Here is a 13650-nt window from a genome sequence, read left to right on the forward strand (position 1 = left end):
ATTAATGAAACGTATTATTTATTTTAAAAGTACGAATGTTTTTATTTTAATATTATATTAGGTACAAACATGGAGGTTATGTGTGAAACACAATATGCGATAAATGGCCGCCTCGTCCCTGTCTGCAAAGGTTCAGTAACGCGTTATAAGTTATAACTAGTTGGGACTTTGGGCAAAGTAGAATTTCGGGGCCCCTAACCTCAACTAAATAACTTTATGAGAAAAACGTAGAATTTGGATCTTGGTTCACGGTTTGTGTTCGAGGCCCCCTTTTGTTTGTCCCCGGGCATTTGCCCAAGGTTCACTCTTTTGACGAAATTTTCAATAACATTTCAGCATAATTGCGGACTAATTTCATTAATGGTGCGTCCAATTGCTTCCTTGAGCTCCAGAATGGTCTGCGGATCATTGGCATACACTTTCCCTTTCAGTAAACCCCAAATAAAAGAAGTCCAAAGGCGTCAAATCGCACGATCTCTGCAACATTCTCACCATTTTGTAGTGAATTATCACAATTTCTATGCGTTGCCCGATCGTGTAACTCTCCATGACTAAACCTAAATACTTCCTGATGCCAGTTGACATAAAAAAATGGCGCGCAATATTTAAAATGTCAGGTCATTTTGAGACACCTTTTAGTTGGTGATCCAACATCGAAGTACATTGCGATTTCATAGAATAAGCGACCAGAATTACAAATTGCATTGTAATTCCATTGAATGAGGCGACTGAATTTCGAATTACCAAATGATTGAATACAATGTGATTATAATTCGCGAAGTAATTCAATTGTAATGGAACACAACTCTGTTACAGGATAATAGAGTCTCTCAAAGGCTATGTGGACCTGGCATTACTACCTTGGTGAAAGGACAGACTTGTTTTTCGAACAGTTACTCATCGACTCTGCGTAATGAGGAATTACGATGTCCCAAAGGGAGCTTATCGACCGGATATCAAGGGATGACGACGGTAGGAGGTGGATGATCGATCAGGGGCGCAGCTCCCGATACTTCGATTTCCGATACGGCTGCGGGCTCGTGGTCACTAATTCGATCGGAACAACAGATATTGTTTAGCGATAACCGTAGACGCAAACAGCCACACATTTATCGGATTTGGAAATAGTGTGTACTGGAAAGGGAAAGCTGTTCGAGGGTGAAAGTGTGACCGAGAGAATGTGAGATCCTGCGAACCTCTGTCGCCATATGACAGCCTGCTACAGGAGATAGCTTCTTTTCCGATAATTTGCCAGCGATTAACATAAAAGCAGGCACACCTCGCCGGGGAAGATGTTTTGGATTTTATGGGTAAAAGTGTGTTTCGGCTCCTGCTGCCGGCTGTGGCCCTGCTCGCCATTTGCTCGTATTTTCCAATACCACGGTGGATCTGCTCTTTTTTCACTGGTTTGAAATTACGCTTATTTTCTAATATCAGGTCGGTAATAAAGATCTCCTGAAACTGTCCAGTTTTTAATATTTCAGAGTTCAGAGTCCAGATAAGCGTGGAGAGTGCGTCAGAATGGTAAAACCGAGAAAAACAACAGGGCGCTGACATAACGCCGAGGAATCCGAAGGATCTGTTGCGTCGTGGGAGAAATTGTGTTTCAACGTCGCGGCATCTGGTCTGAAAGGTATGCAAAAATAGATGCGACTATTTCTGTCGAATAAACTGTCCGAATAATCTGGTTTATTGGAATCGCTTGAATTCCTCGCGGTGACTGATTGTGGGTGGATTCATTAGAGAATCGTTAGATCTGACTAAACGTCAAGCTAAAAGATGATTTTAAAAGAAAATTCGGATTATGTCAAGATATCCTTCTCCTTTTTAGGATCAATGTCAAGAAAAAACATAAAGTATGTAGATATTTTAAAACTTGAAAACATAAAAAGTCAAAAAACATGATAACTAACATGGTTAAATCTTAGCCTTTCCACTGTTCAAAAAAACCATTTTAACCTTTTGAAAATAAACGACCCTAACACATATTAATGTACACTAAATATCTCCTTTATTATTAATGACACGAAAAATATTTATGGCATAATTTCAATGGCGTCGAAGGAGAAATATCATAGAAGAACAATTTTTTTTGTCCGGTTATTTATTCATAGTTTTTTTTCAAGGTCATCGTTATTTTCTTCATCGGAAAAACTTTTTTTTCCATCTTATAGCGGCTGAAAAAATACATTTGAGTATGCTTAAGTCATTAACAAGATCGAATAAAGAAAAAGAAGTTTTCCCGAGAAAAAACAATGATGACCTTGAAAAAACTATGAAAAAATGACCGGACAAAAAAAATTGATCTTCTACGATATTCCTCCTTCGATACCATTTAAATTATGCCATAAATATTCTTTTTGTGTCATTAAAAATAAGGGCGGGATTCTTATCGATCGTAAATTGTTTGAATGAACGCGGAATAATGTTTTCGGCGCAACGGTTCGATCAAATTCTACATAAATTTCCTACAACATAGCTATACAGGGTGTCCCAAAATTCGTGAAAATCCCGAAAGGGGGTGGTTCCTGAGACCATTTTAAGCGACATTTTCCTTTGCAAAAATGTTATCCGCGGCTTTATTTAGGAGTTATTAACGAAACGACTTGCCACAGTCGGCCAATCGACAGTTGGCGCGCCTGGCCGACTGTGCCAACACGCGTCTAGGTTGCGCTCTGATTGGTCCGTGTTTTTCGTTAATAAATCCTAAATAAAGCCGCAGATAACATTTTTGCAAAGGAAAATGTCGCTTGAAATGGTCTCAGGAACCACCCCCTTTCGGGATTTTCACGAATTTTGGGACACCCTGTATAATGTAGAATTTGATCGAACCGTTGCATCGAAAACATTATTCCAAGTTTATTAAAAATAAAGGAGATACATAGTTAGGTGGCCTGTGCTTTGGCTGAGACACCCTGTATTATATCTATGTACGTGTTAGGTTAGATAGATATTAGGTTAGGTTAGACAGGTATTGGGTTAGGTAGATTTATTTTCAAAAGGTTAAAATGAGTTTTTTTTTTAACAGTGGAAAGGGTAAGATAAGAATTTGACCATTTTAGTTATCATGACCAAGAATTCTACCGAAGTTAATCGATGCGGTGTATTTTCGATATTAAAAATGCATTTTACGATTCCAAACTGATCCAGCTTTGAATCCATCCCAGCCGTGAGTCGTCACGTGTGGTTCGACGCCGGTGAGGTGTACGTTTTCAAAGGAACTTCCGATATGCATACTGCGCATAGTTGGTTCAGCTGCCTAGACTGACCTAGAGGCTTTGCAGTTGAACTAACATCATTCTCTGGTGTAAAGTCCACCTTTCCTGTGCGCACAGCGTACGATTTTGCATATAAACAGCTGCAAGGCTAACAAATCTCGTGTACGCTTTCATTTCGTGTTGATGGATAGCTTGTAAATTGCTTGAACATTCTGGGATCGAAACATGGAAAATGTGGACGCAAAAATTTGTTTCATTTCATTGTTGCACTGAAACTCAATTATATCAAAGATATCAAATATAGAACTAGAGTTCATAGTCGCACTTGCGCATTATAACAATGACACTTCGTTTATTTAATATTTTTTGTATACATACAACAAGAAACAAAAGTTTTAATGGAAATATAAAATCGCCTGGCTGGCCGCACAAATTAACATGGCGGGCCACATGCGGCCCGCGGGCCGCGCGTTGGCCAGGCCTGGTCAAGAATATTATACGAAGGTGGAAAGCAGTACAGTACAGTATCCGAATTGAAATCAGCAATTTTAGAAGCTTGGGGGAAAGCATACATCAAAATGATATAAAAAATCTACAGGGTCATCCGTTTTTAAACGGCCAAACGTTAACCAGGTGTAGAGGACCCCAAATGGAACAACTTTTACCCCTATCACTTTTTTTGTTCCGGCCTTGATTTCCAGATAATTGCAAAAAACTATCATTTTTTGAGTTTATATAAAATTAAATATCTCAGGACTCCAATGATGAATCTTGATGGTTTTTCCTTTGTTTAGTTTAAAATAGGTAGGGGCATCTTTTTTTATTGAATAAACTTTTTTGTATGACCTTCGGATCATGGTTTTTTTGGAGTAGGGCACACCGCCACTTTCCAACTTATTTCTTTCAGGCTCCACGGTGTGCCCCACGCCAAAAAAACCATGATCCGAAGGTCATACAAAAAAGTTTATTCAATAAAAAAGATGCCTCTACCTATTTTAAACTAAACAAAGGAAAAACCATCAAGATTCATCATTGGAGTCCTGAGATATTTAATTTTATGTAAACTCAAAAAATGATGGTTTTTTGCAATTATCTGGAAATCAAGGCCGAAACAAAAAAAGTGATAGGGGTAAAAGTTGTTCCATCTGGGGTCCTCTACAGCTGGTTAACGTTTGGCCGTTTAAAAACGGATGACCCTGTATACATATAGAAGTTTACCAAGAAGAATGATTGAAGTGATACAACGTAAAGGACAGTCCACGCATTACTAAAACTGCCAAAAATTGTGTAATTTTGTTGAATTTTAATAGTTTTCTTATTGTATATTCAAAGTGCCTTATCATTTTGCCCACACTAAAAGTCAATTTTTGTAGAAATAATAAATGGTTTAACGAGTTATTTAATTTTTAGTATATTATATAAAAGTTAATTATAAATTCTACGTGTATATATGTACAAATGAATGTTCATTGCTAAAAACATCGAGGTTCCTTATCATTTTGACCACCAGTGTATTATGTTTGACTATGAGTCTCGATTGCTCGGTGAATGCTCCCAAGAAGAGACAGTTGGTCAGGTTGTACTATAAATAACGAAAGTTTGCGAACACGTTGCCAGTTAAGTTATTCCCGTGGCGCCGCGGTTAAAATATGCAATTGACTCGACAATGCGCTCTGTAGCATAACAGTTGCCACGTGTTCGATAACCGCACTACTGATCTTTATGCAAAGGAAAAATTCTCTGCTTCCATTAGACACCTTATTCTTTCTTAAATAATTTTAACAAGTCCCCCAGAAGTTCCAAGTTCCCCAGAACAGTTCTGCAAAAAATATTTTTAGGCCGATGGCCGATTGTCACTTGATACCTATTTTTCCGCGAACTATTCGTCACGGAAGATTTAGACGAGAATTTCGCAGAAGCAGATTTTCGAAAAATTCGTGGTCGTAGATTATCAAATGCGTGGATTTATATTTACACTTGTCCTCACGCGTGTTCGCAGAAGAACTCGGAAAGCGTTTTCTTGGTGACACTCGGTATAAAGAAAGAACAGCGAAGACAATGTAAAAATATACAGATGGTGCAGTGAATTATATTATTATTATGCAGAATTCTTCTACTTCTGTTGAATATAGTCTATATAAGTCAGAAAAATATGCAGACGAAAGTATTCGAACGCCCTTTAAAACAGAATAATCTATTTATTATTGTACCAAACCATCTGATTTTTTATAATCAATTAGAAGCATTGGTTTACGAAATGATATGCAGAAAAGATTTTCCAAAAATTATAATTTACAAGGTTACATGCGACAATAAAAATGGCATTTTTAAAACTTTTTCATTCGGACCTTTAATGAAAATTTAAAATGTATGTTTCGTAGATCTATGTTAGTTATACACGTGCTGAAAGTTTCATCGAAATCGGTTGACGCAGGAAAAAAAATTTTCACCATTTTTAACCGCTTGTAGCTCGTGTGTGTGTTAATCGATTTCCATGAAATTTTCAGCATATATATAACTAACATCTACACTAACAGATCTACAAAACGTATATTTTAAATTTTCATTAAGAGCCCAAATAAAAAAGTTTAAAAAAATGTCTTTTATTTTTGCATGTAACCTTGTAAATTATAATTCTTTGGAAATCTGTTTTGCATATCATTTTATAAACCAGTGCTTCTAATTGATTATAAAAAATCAGGTCGCTTGGTACAATCATAAAAAAGTTATTCTGTTTTAAAGGGCGTTCGAATACTTTCGTGGCTTACTGTATATATTCTTCATTAATAATTTTAATGTTTATATTAACACTCTGGAAGTCTTCTAATATTTTCACCGTTTTAGATTGTACTCGCTGATTTTTGTTATAAACGCATAAAATCCGGAGTCTAATGATACATAATAATTATTATTAGAATTCTTGTTCTTACGGAAGTCTTCGCCGCAGTGTGTCTGAAGTTTCGGTTACGTTTAATTATAAAGAGGAAAGTTATGAAGCAGCCGGCACGGTATTATAATGGTCCCCGCGTTCGCGTAATATTTCATTAAAACGAGTAGCTTGTAATAAAGCAGAAACATGTTTCTGTGAGACGTGGGGAGCACCTGTTTCACGTACCTCTCTAAATGATGAAACATCAAAATTTTTCACAGTCTTATAAAATCGAATTGTTAACGAAGAACTTAAACTCGCATTAAACTATTTTGAAGTTCGTCGCCTGTGGATTGTACCGCCGGAGATGATTAGCCAGTTAAGTTCAATGTTACATCCTCTCCGAGGGTTATAGAAGGTCTCTCCACCCAGCTATCTTTGACGTTGCTCAGATATAATCTGATACGATCACGTCGCGTCGCTTAATTCCGCGGTATTGTTGTTTTATCACTTCCGTGTCTGTCGAACGCGTCACTGCCACCGTGAAAGACAGATGTCCGTTATCTTTATTTCTCTCCAATTTCGGGGACTCCCGAAAAATCTGCCGTTGGTTTTCAAACACGAAGAATCATTCAGAATCTAATAACTGGCCTGTGGAACTTTAACACTTTGCACTCGGAACTATTTTAACACTAAACCTATCGAGCCTTAAAAGTAAATGGTACACACATGTTCCCTTGTAAAAATGACAAGATTGATTTTATTTAGACTTTGTGCAGCTCCTATTGTAATATATGCTCCACTAAAGATATCTATACAATCATTTCTTATGAAATTATTTTTGTTATATATCGTATAATAATCGTAGAATAAAAAATCTGGAACCAGCCATTTTGACCGGTGATGGTAGGTTTAATGTTAACGCGAAAACCAAACATTTCTTCTGATCTAGAATAGCAATACCAATTTACTCGTGCAATACTCAAACGTTTAGTATTGGTTTACATCAGGGACCATAACTGTTATAACCAAAAAGAAAAAAGTCATAGAACAACAAGTACTTCATCGAATAAAATCGTATTGGTTACAGATAAGGATCATAGTAACCGAAAATTTTGTCTCTTGTTGGTAATAATCCAGTCGCCAGGTCGAAAAAAGGGCGTCTACCTGGAAAGTATTTCCGAACTTAATGAAATTTTGGCACGTCATTTGGGGGTACTCTGGGGAGTCGAATCTGAGTTTTCGACCTCGAGGACCTTGTGCTAACTTGGGGAGGGGGAAAAAACCACGATTTTTGTTACCTGTGTTTGATATTTCGTCTATAACTCAAAGACTACGGATCCTACGAACTTTTTCTTTTCATTTTTGAAAAGAGCATTAAATTTCCTTCAAACTGTTCCAACCTAATTCAAATTTCTTTATTTATTTCGAAAGCTTGAAGTCACACGAGTATTATAAACACAGTTACCTGCTTAGATCCACAGAAAAATGTAACAACAATAGACCAAACACGAAATGAAAATAATACTTCGAGCGCAGCGAATTTGTATCTGCTAACAGAGCAAAGTAATGATGCGGGTGCGTACTTCAACTGATCGTGGAAATATTACCTTATTATAAGACAACTCAAAAACAGTTGTTCGCAGCTGTCAATATTTACCAGTAAAACACAGATGGCGCTGGCTCACGATTTCCCGTGGCTCACAATACCCCGACTTCCCCTACTTTTATGCTGAAACTTTTAATCAATGATTTTTATCGTAGAAAATTTTAGAATAACTGTTATTTTTGGTCCTTGTTTTACATTACTGATATAGCAATATTTAGCGGTGCCTCAAAGCCGCCATTCGAGTGCTGAGGGTTAGAAAATATTCAATCTTCCAATTTTGTAACTGCTGTCCCAAATTACTCCCACCAAATTTTTCCCATAGATTCATCAAATATGCAGTGGATTCAGCGAGCGTTTTAGGACATGGTCGAGCACAGAGAGGCACAGGCGGAAGCTAACAAAACGCAGTATCCCCGGAAGCTCGCGGGAAACAGCGGATTAAACAATGGCTCGGTTTATCTGTCGCCTCCTGGCAGCCTCGTCTTGTCTCGTTTTTATTTCCGATTCGCGTGAGGATTTTCGAACGACGCCGTTCTACAACCCCGTTCCCGGTGATCGTAAAACATCGATTTAACAGGGCCGCGAGAAATTGTAGGACGTAAATTCATTGTGTATCCCGGCGATCTCCATCGTCAAATTCTTTTTCATTTATAGGGGAACTGTTTTAACGGTCCGCGTCCATTTCCGCTCCTCTTTCCACGTGTCCTTTTTTTAGACCGCTGCTTTTCCCGCTTGTCCCGTGGCATTGCAGTTGCCTATCGTTCAACGGGGACACCCTTTTATCCGACGCTTTCACGAAGATTTATCTGTTCGTCCGGGGAAAAAACAAGAGACGCGTTGCTTTTCTTCCAGTTCGACGCTAAGTGACCCGTTGGAGTCCTTGTCCGAAGTACTCACACTTGATTTTCTTTCGTTGGATTATGGGTATGTAAAAACCACGCACTTTTTATGGAAAAACTTTTTATGAGTTTATTAAAACGATACAAATCCTCGAGCATCATATCCGACCATCTCTCTGGAGAGTTTCGGTGCATCCACGATGAAAAATAAGGTCTTTGGAAGTTAGGACGTATTGTGATACACATTGGGTTGGCAAGAAAGCAATTTCGGTATTTTATAGTGAAACAAAAGCCATTTTTGGGAAAATTTTAAAGTTTTATGAGCGCGGAATTATGAAGCTACCCGAAAGATGACAAAAGATCATCAAACAAAATTGGAAATATTTTACTGATTAAAGTTCACTGCTTGAATAGAAAAATTGGCTTTTTTTATTGCACCATAAAATACCGAAATTACTTTCTTGCCAACCCAATATACAAGGGTGAACATTATAAAGCGTTACAGACGAATATCTCCAAAAATATTGATTGTACGCAAAAATGTTTCAGATGGAAGTTGTTCAGTATCGAGGGGGACATCATGCGGTGGGGCTTTTATTTTTATCGGTGGACACTCCAAGGTGAGGCGAGGGTCAACTTTCTTTTTTAAACGGAATGTCTTATTTTTTATACCGTAGATCGACAGAGTATCAAATTCTGAGTATAAAAGTGTTGACCTTCATATGTCCTAAACCTAATAGTTAACGAGATATTATCCAAAGAAGAAAGGAAATTGTTTCGATAATATCTCGTTAACTATTAGATTTAGGACATATGGGGGTCAATACATTTTTACTCAGAATTCGATAGTCGATCGATTCATGATACAGACAGTAGGTCTTTCCATTAAAAAAAATCAAGGTGACCTTCAGCTCACCTAGGAGTGTCCATCGGGAAAAATAAAAATCCCACCACATGATGTCCCTTTCGGTACTGAACAATTTTCATCTCAAACATTTTTGCGTATGATCAATATTTTTCGAGATATTCGTCTTTATAATGTTCACCCTGTATTAATTTTTCCTCTACTATTTTTATTTAAAAAACAGCAGTAACTTGTCCCAGTTACCCGAATCACCCTGTACATTAGATAAACATAGTTTATCGATATATGATCAATAATCTTATTGGTAACTGCATCTCTAGTGTCAAGCCTGTAACGTCGTCGTGCCATTTCACTCGGTCTCGATATGACCGCTGTCGTTCTTCGTCATCGTCTCCTCGCCTAGTAGCAACAATGCGCGCGACGGTAGGGGAGTCGGGACAGACAACGTGAGCACTTTGTCTAGCCATCGTCTGGCGGACGGGCAGTACTATAAACAAGCTGTGACTTACGTCTATGTCACCCGAGACGAACGTAAACAGCGAGCGTTCTCATTGCATTGGAAACGTCGAAATTCCTGTACTGCATTATACTCCCTCTGTCCCATAATAATTCTACTATATCACTTGCTACAGAGAGTGAATATTTAAATAGGAATTATTAGACCAGTCAACGAAAAGTTGTAGAGGGAAATGGAAGGAACACAATTTTTAACTTTGGGTCTTTGTTTGGACTGGTTAGGTTTGGACCTTTTTCGGTTTTCCGCTTATATCTCGGAAACTATGCGTCCTAGCGATAAGACCATTCTATACAAAATTGAAGCTGACAAAATGTGCCATAAGATTGACTTGATTCAGTTTTTCGCTATCTCGGAAACTATGCGTCCTGGCGATGAGACCATTCCGCTTATAAGCGGAATACCGAAAGAGGGGTCCTTCTACGTGCCCCCCTGCACTCCGCTCACCTCCTATTGTTTTATTTCAGTTGAATATCAAGCCATTGTACAAGTGAGATGAAAAAAAACAAGTTATGCTGGAAGCAATGAAGAACGCTTCTTCGAAAGCTTCGCAGGCAAGGGATCCTACCTACAAGTTTAAAATACAGTAACGAAATTATTGAAAAATCCAGAGAAACTATCTGAACACTCGAAATAAAAATTAGGAGTAATATCTTTAATTTATTGTTTGATGTAATCTAGCTTTTTGATAATAATTGTTGCGCTCTATATTTATTTCCTTCTGCTACTATTATTATGGGACAAATTAAATACATCAACTGCTACTATTATTATGGGACAGAGGGAGTAGTTCACTTTAAAGTGCAGCCAATGAAATTATCGAAACCTGTTCATTTCATTTCTGTTTCTCACAGTCCGTCTATTTGTTACACGTGTCCCCAACGCAATCGCACCTCGGCTCGTATGACGTTACAAAATTGCACAATCCGCCACTTCTGCGAATGTTCCGCGCAAATCGCTGCCCCTCGTCGTTTGTCATACTTAGCGCGCCCGTACGCGCGTCATTTTTTAATAACGATGAAAATACGACAAGTGTTTAACTGCAGAAACGCTGCCGGTACATCGAGGGGCTCGGATAGATTGTTGCACCAGGCCGCAAATGTGATTTTCCACTGGCGTTCGAGATCAATAGCTCGGTTATAATCAAATTTAATACATTTTATATAAATTGGACAACAGGATGCAGCTTAGGAGGATTGATGTGTATCGTGCTCGCATTATCCGCGCCACGGCAACCAACAGATGCTCTGAGGTAACGCCACGATCTAACTATAGCAGTGAACACTGATTTATAACCGAATCAGGGCAATTTTCTGCGTGGAGCAGAGCCAAAATCGTCATCCCTGGAGAGAATCGTCGGGACTAAAGCTGAACGATAAATTTCGTCAAGGTATCGCGTGAGAGAATCGCGAGGTCATCGAACCCTTTTGCAATTCTTACGTTCATTGTCAAACTAGCAGCCCACGGACCGCACGAGGCCCGTACCCCCAATCCATCCGTTGCAACGCGACGTAAGGGGAGATGCCCCCTCCACTTCCACCACCTCTTCCATGAAAAACCTGCGGATCTATTAAATAATGTTGCAAATGTACGAATAAGTTTCTTTCTCCTCAAGAAACGCAAATTGAAAAGACTGTCACGATGCCATTACTTCGTCTCTGAAAACAGTCTCAACCTGATTTCATCCGTGTGAACGCGGCCCATTCACGGTGCTTAATAAGCACAGAGCTCGCGGTCAATTCACGAGCGCGAAACTTTTGACTCCGAAATCCTTCAAGAATGTCAACATTCATGGGATTTGTTTAAGGATCGTTCCCGAGCGCTGCTGAAATTGCAGTCGGCTGAATGTGCTTTACACTTTCCCCGCGAAACGAGGCATTCATTTCGTTCTGCTTGCCGTATCTTTTCCCGCAGTTCCCGCTACGTTCGTTTGATTAAAAATATTGGGTTGGCAAGAAAGTAATTTCGGTATTTTAAGGAGCAATGAAAACCCAATCTTTTTGTTCGATGATCTTTTGCCATCTTTCTGGTAGCTTCAGAATTCCGCGCTCGTAAAACTTCTGTTCCTCATCGGCCAAAAACTGATCCAAGTGCGATTTCATTCATTGCTATTCATTGATATTCGTTGCTCGAATAGAAAAATTGGGTTTTTCATTTCGCTTTAAAATACCGAAATTACTTTCTTGCCGACCCAACAATTTGCTATCAAATTTGTAGATGCTTTCGGCGCTACCGTTTCGATCAATTACTACTAATTATTATTAATTATTACAAATTTGATAGTCAACATATACGATCGATAACTGAAATAATTTTATCCAACAATTTGTGTTAGAACATCTGCAAAATTAAGTCGAGTGTTGAAGGATACTAAGAGTGTCCCGGAATATTTTAACGGTCCTCGGGTCTTTGTCATTGACTGAGGTCAGAAGTGGAAGGCCTGCAACCTTCAAATTCAAAGAGGCCCTGAGTAATAAATTAAGGGTCCTCCCACATCTGTTTTTCCCGAGTGGACCCAACAGGGGTTTTTCTTTCCCCTAAAAATTTCTCTGTAGCTTCTCTTCGGTTTCGGCTTGCTAACGATACAGACGTCTTCTGACTAGTCCTTCTTCGGTTAAATAAAGAACAGACAGTTTGAATTCTTGTGCGTTATTTTTGTATTATAAATACCCATTTCCATTAATTTGCTTTGGTTTCGCTACAAATTAGGAACCTGAAATGAATATTTCCAATAGTAGGAACTATGAGGGGTACATTGACCCGGATCCGTTTCGACTGCCCTGACCCCAAACAAACAAATCCTCGGGCACACAAACAATCTCTGCACTTACCAACGACACAGATGGCGATCAAGATACACCACGTAGATCCCTCCATCTTGGTATCCACAGGCGGTAAAATAAAAGCAGAATTCCGGCGAGTCGCACGATACTCGGAACGCCGAAGTCGAAATAAAAAGGGAGGAACGTTGCGTCTGTATAGGTTCTGTTTTCGATTCGCGTCAAGCATACGGCTCTCTCACCTATATTTAGGCGGCACTGCAATAATAGCAGCGAGACCACGTTCCGAACGGGAGAAGCTGGAGAACGGGAAGAGAAGGAACGCAACGCAACGTTCCAGAGGACGGTGATCACTGATAAGCTTAGAGCGAATTACAAACGCGTTACGACCACCTTTTCTTCGGGGCTCTCCATTCACTGTGTAAACTCGACCTCTGATTGGCCTCCGCGACTGTCAATGGAAACGCCGTCACGATGTTTACCCTAATCCGCAACCTGACGAACTCCTTTCACAGAGTTTGGTCTAGGTGAGGAGTCTCATCTTGGTGCTACACTTCAGTTTGATCACTGGAGACACATATTCCTGATCGACACTGCTTTCGCACACTTCTTCACTGAGAGGAGTCTGCGGAACCACCAGCACTTGGTTTTAATAGTATGCACCTTGATGATGTTCAGCTGATGCAGGGTCTAGTCCTGATGGGGATAGTTGGAGTACTTTTGGAGGTTCAATGAAAGATTGCTGATGAGAAGAGGATCTAGTGGAGGTACGTTGGCCTGTTGGAGCTTGTCTGGGGCAGCGTTTGAATGACGGGGAATCGAAAAGCACGAGGGCGACTGGTCCAGTCTCTAATTCTCCGTCTCGCTCCTCGTCCGCCTCCGCCTCTTGCTCTTCCTCCTCCGCCACCTACTACGCTGACATCGACGGTGTCGTCGTCAACGAACACTTCCCCTTC

General features: G+C 39.4%; 1 protein-coding gene across 2 annotated transcripts in view; it reads right to left on the reverse strand.

The window, feature by feature from the left end:
* Window positions 1-13650, reverse strand: part of LOC143212634 (xaa-Pro aminopeptidase 1-like) — a 53805-nt gene extending 40155 nt beyond the window's left edge. The window contains exon 1 of one of the 2 annotated variants that reach the window (XM_076431600.1): window positions 12746-13650. In XM_076431600.1, the coding sequence (XP_076287715.1) occupies window positions 12746-12923 (178 nt within the window). In that variant the 5' untranslated portion in view covers window positions 12924-13650. The remainder of the gene's footprint in view (window positions 1-12745) is intronic. The other variant, XM_076431602.1, reaches the window with a different exon arrangement.

The sequence above is a fragment of the Lasioglossum baleicum genome, chromosome 10 (genome assembly GCF_051020765.1).
Source record: "Lasioglossum baleicum chromosome 10, iyLasBale1, whole genome shotgun sequence".
NCBI classification, from domain to species: Eukaryota; Metazoa; Arthropoda; class Insecta; order Hymenoptera; family Halictidae; genus Lasioglossum; species Lasioglossum baleicum.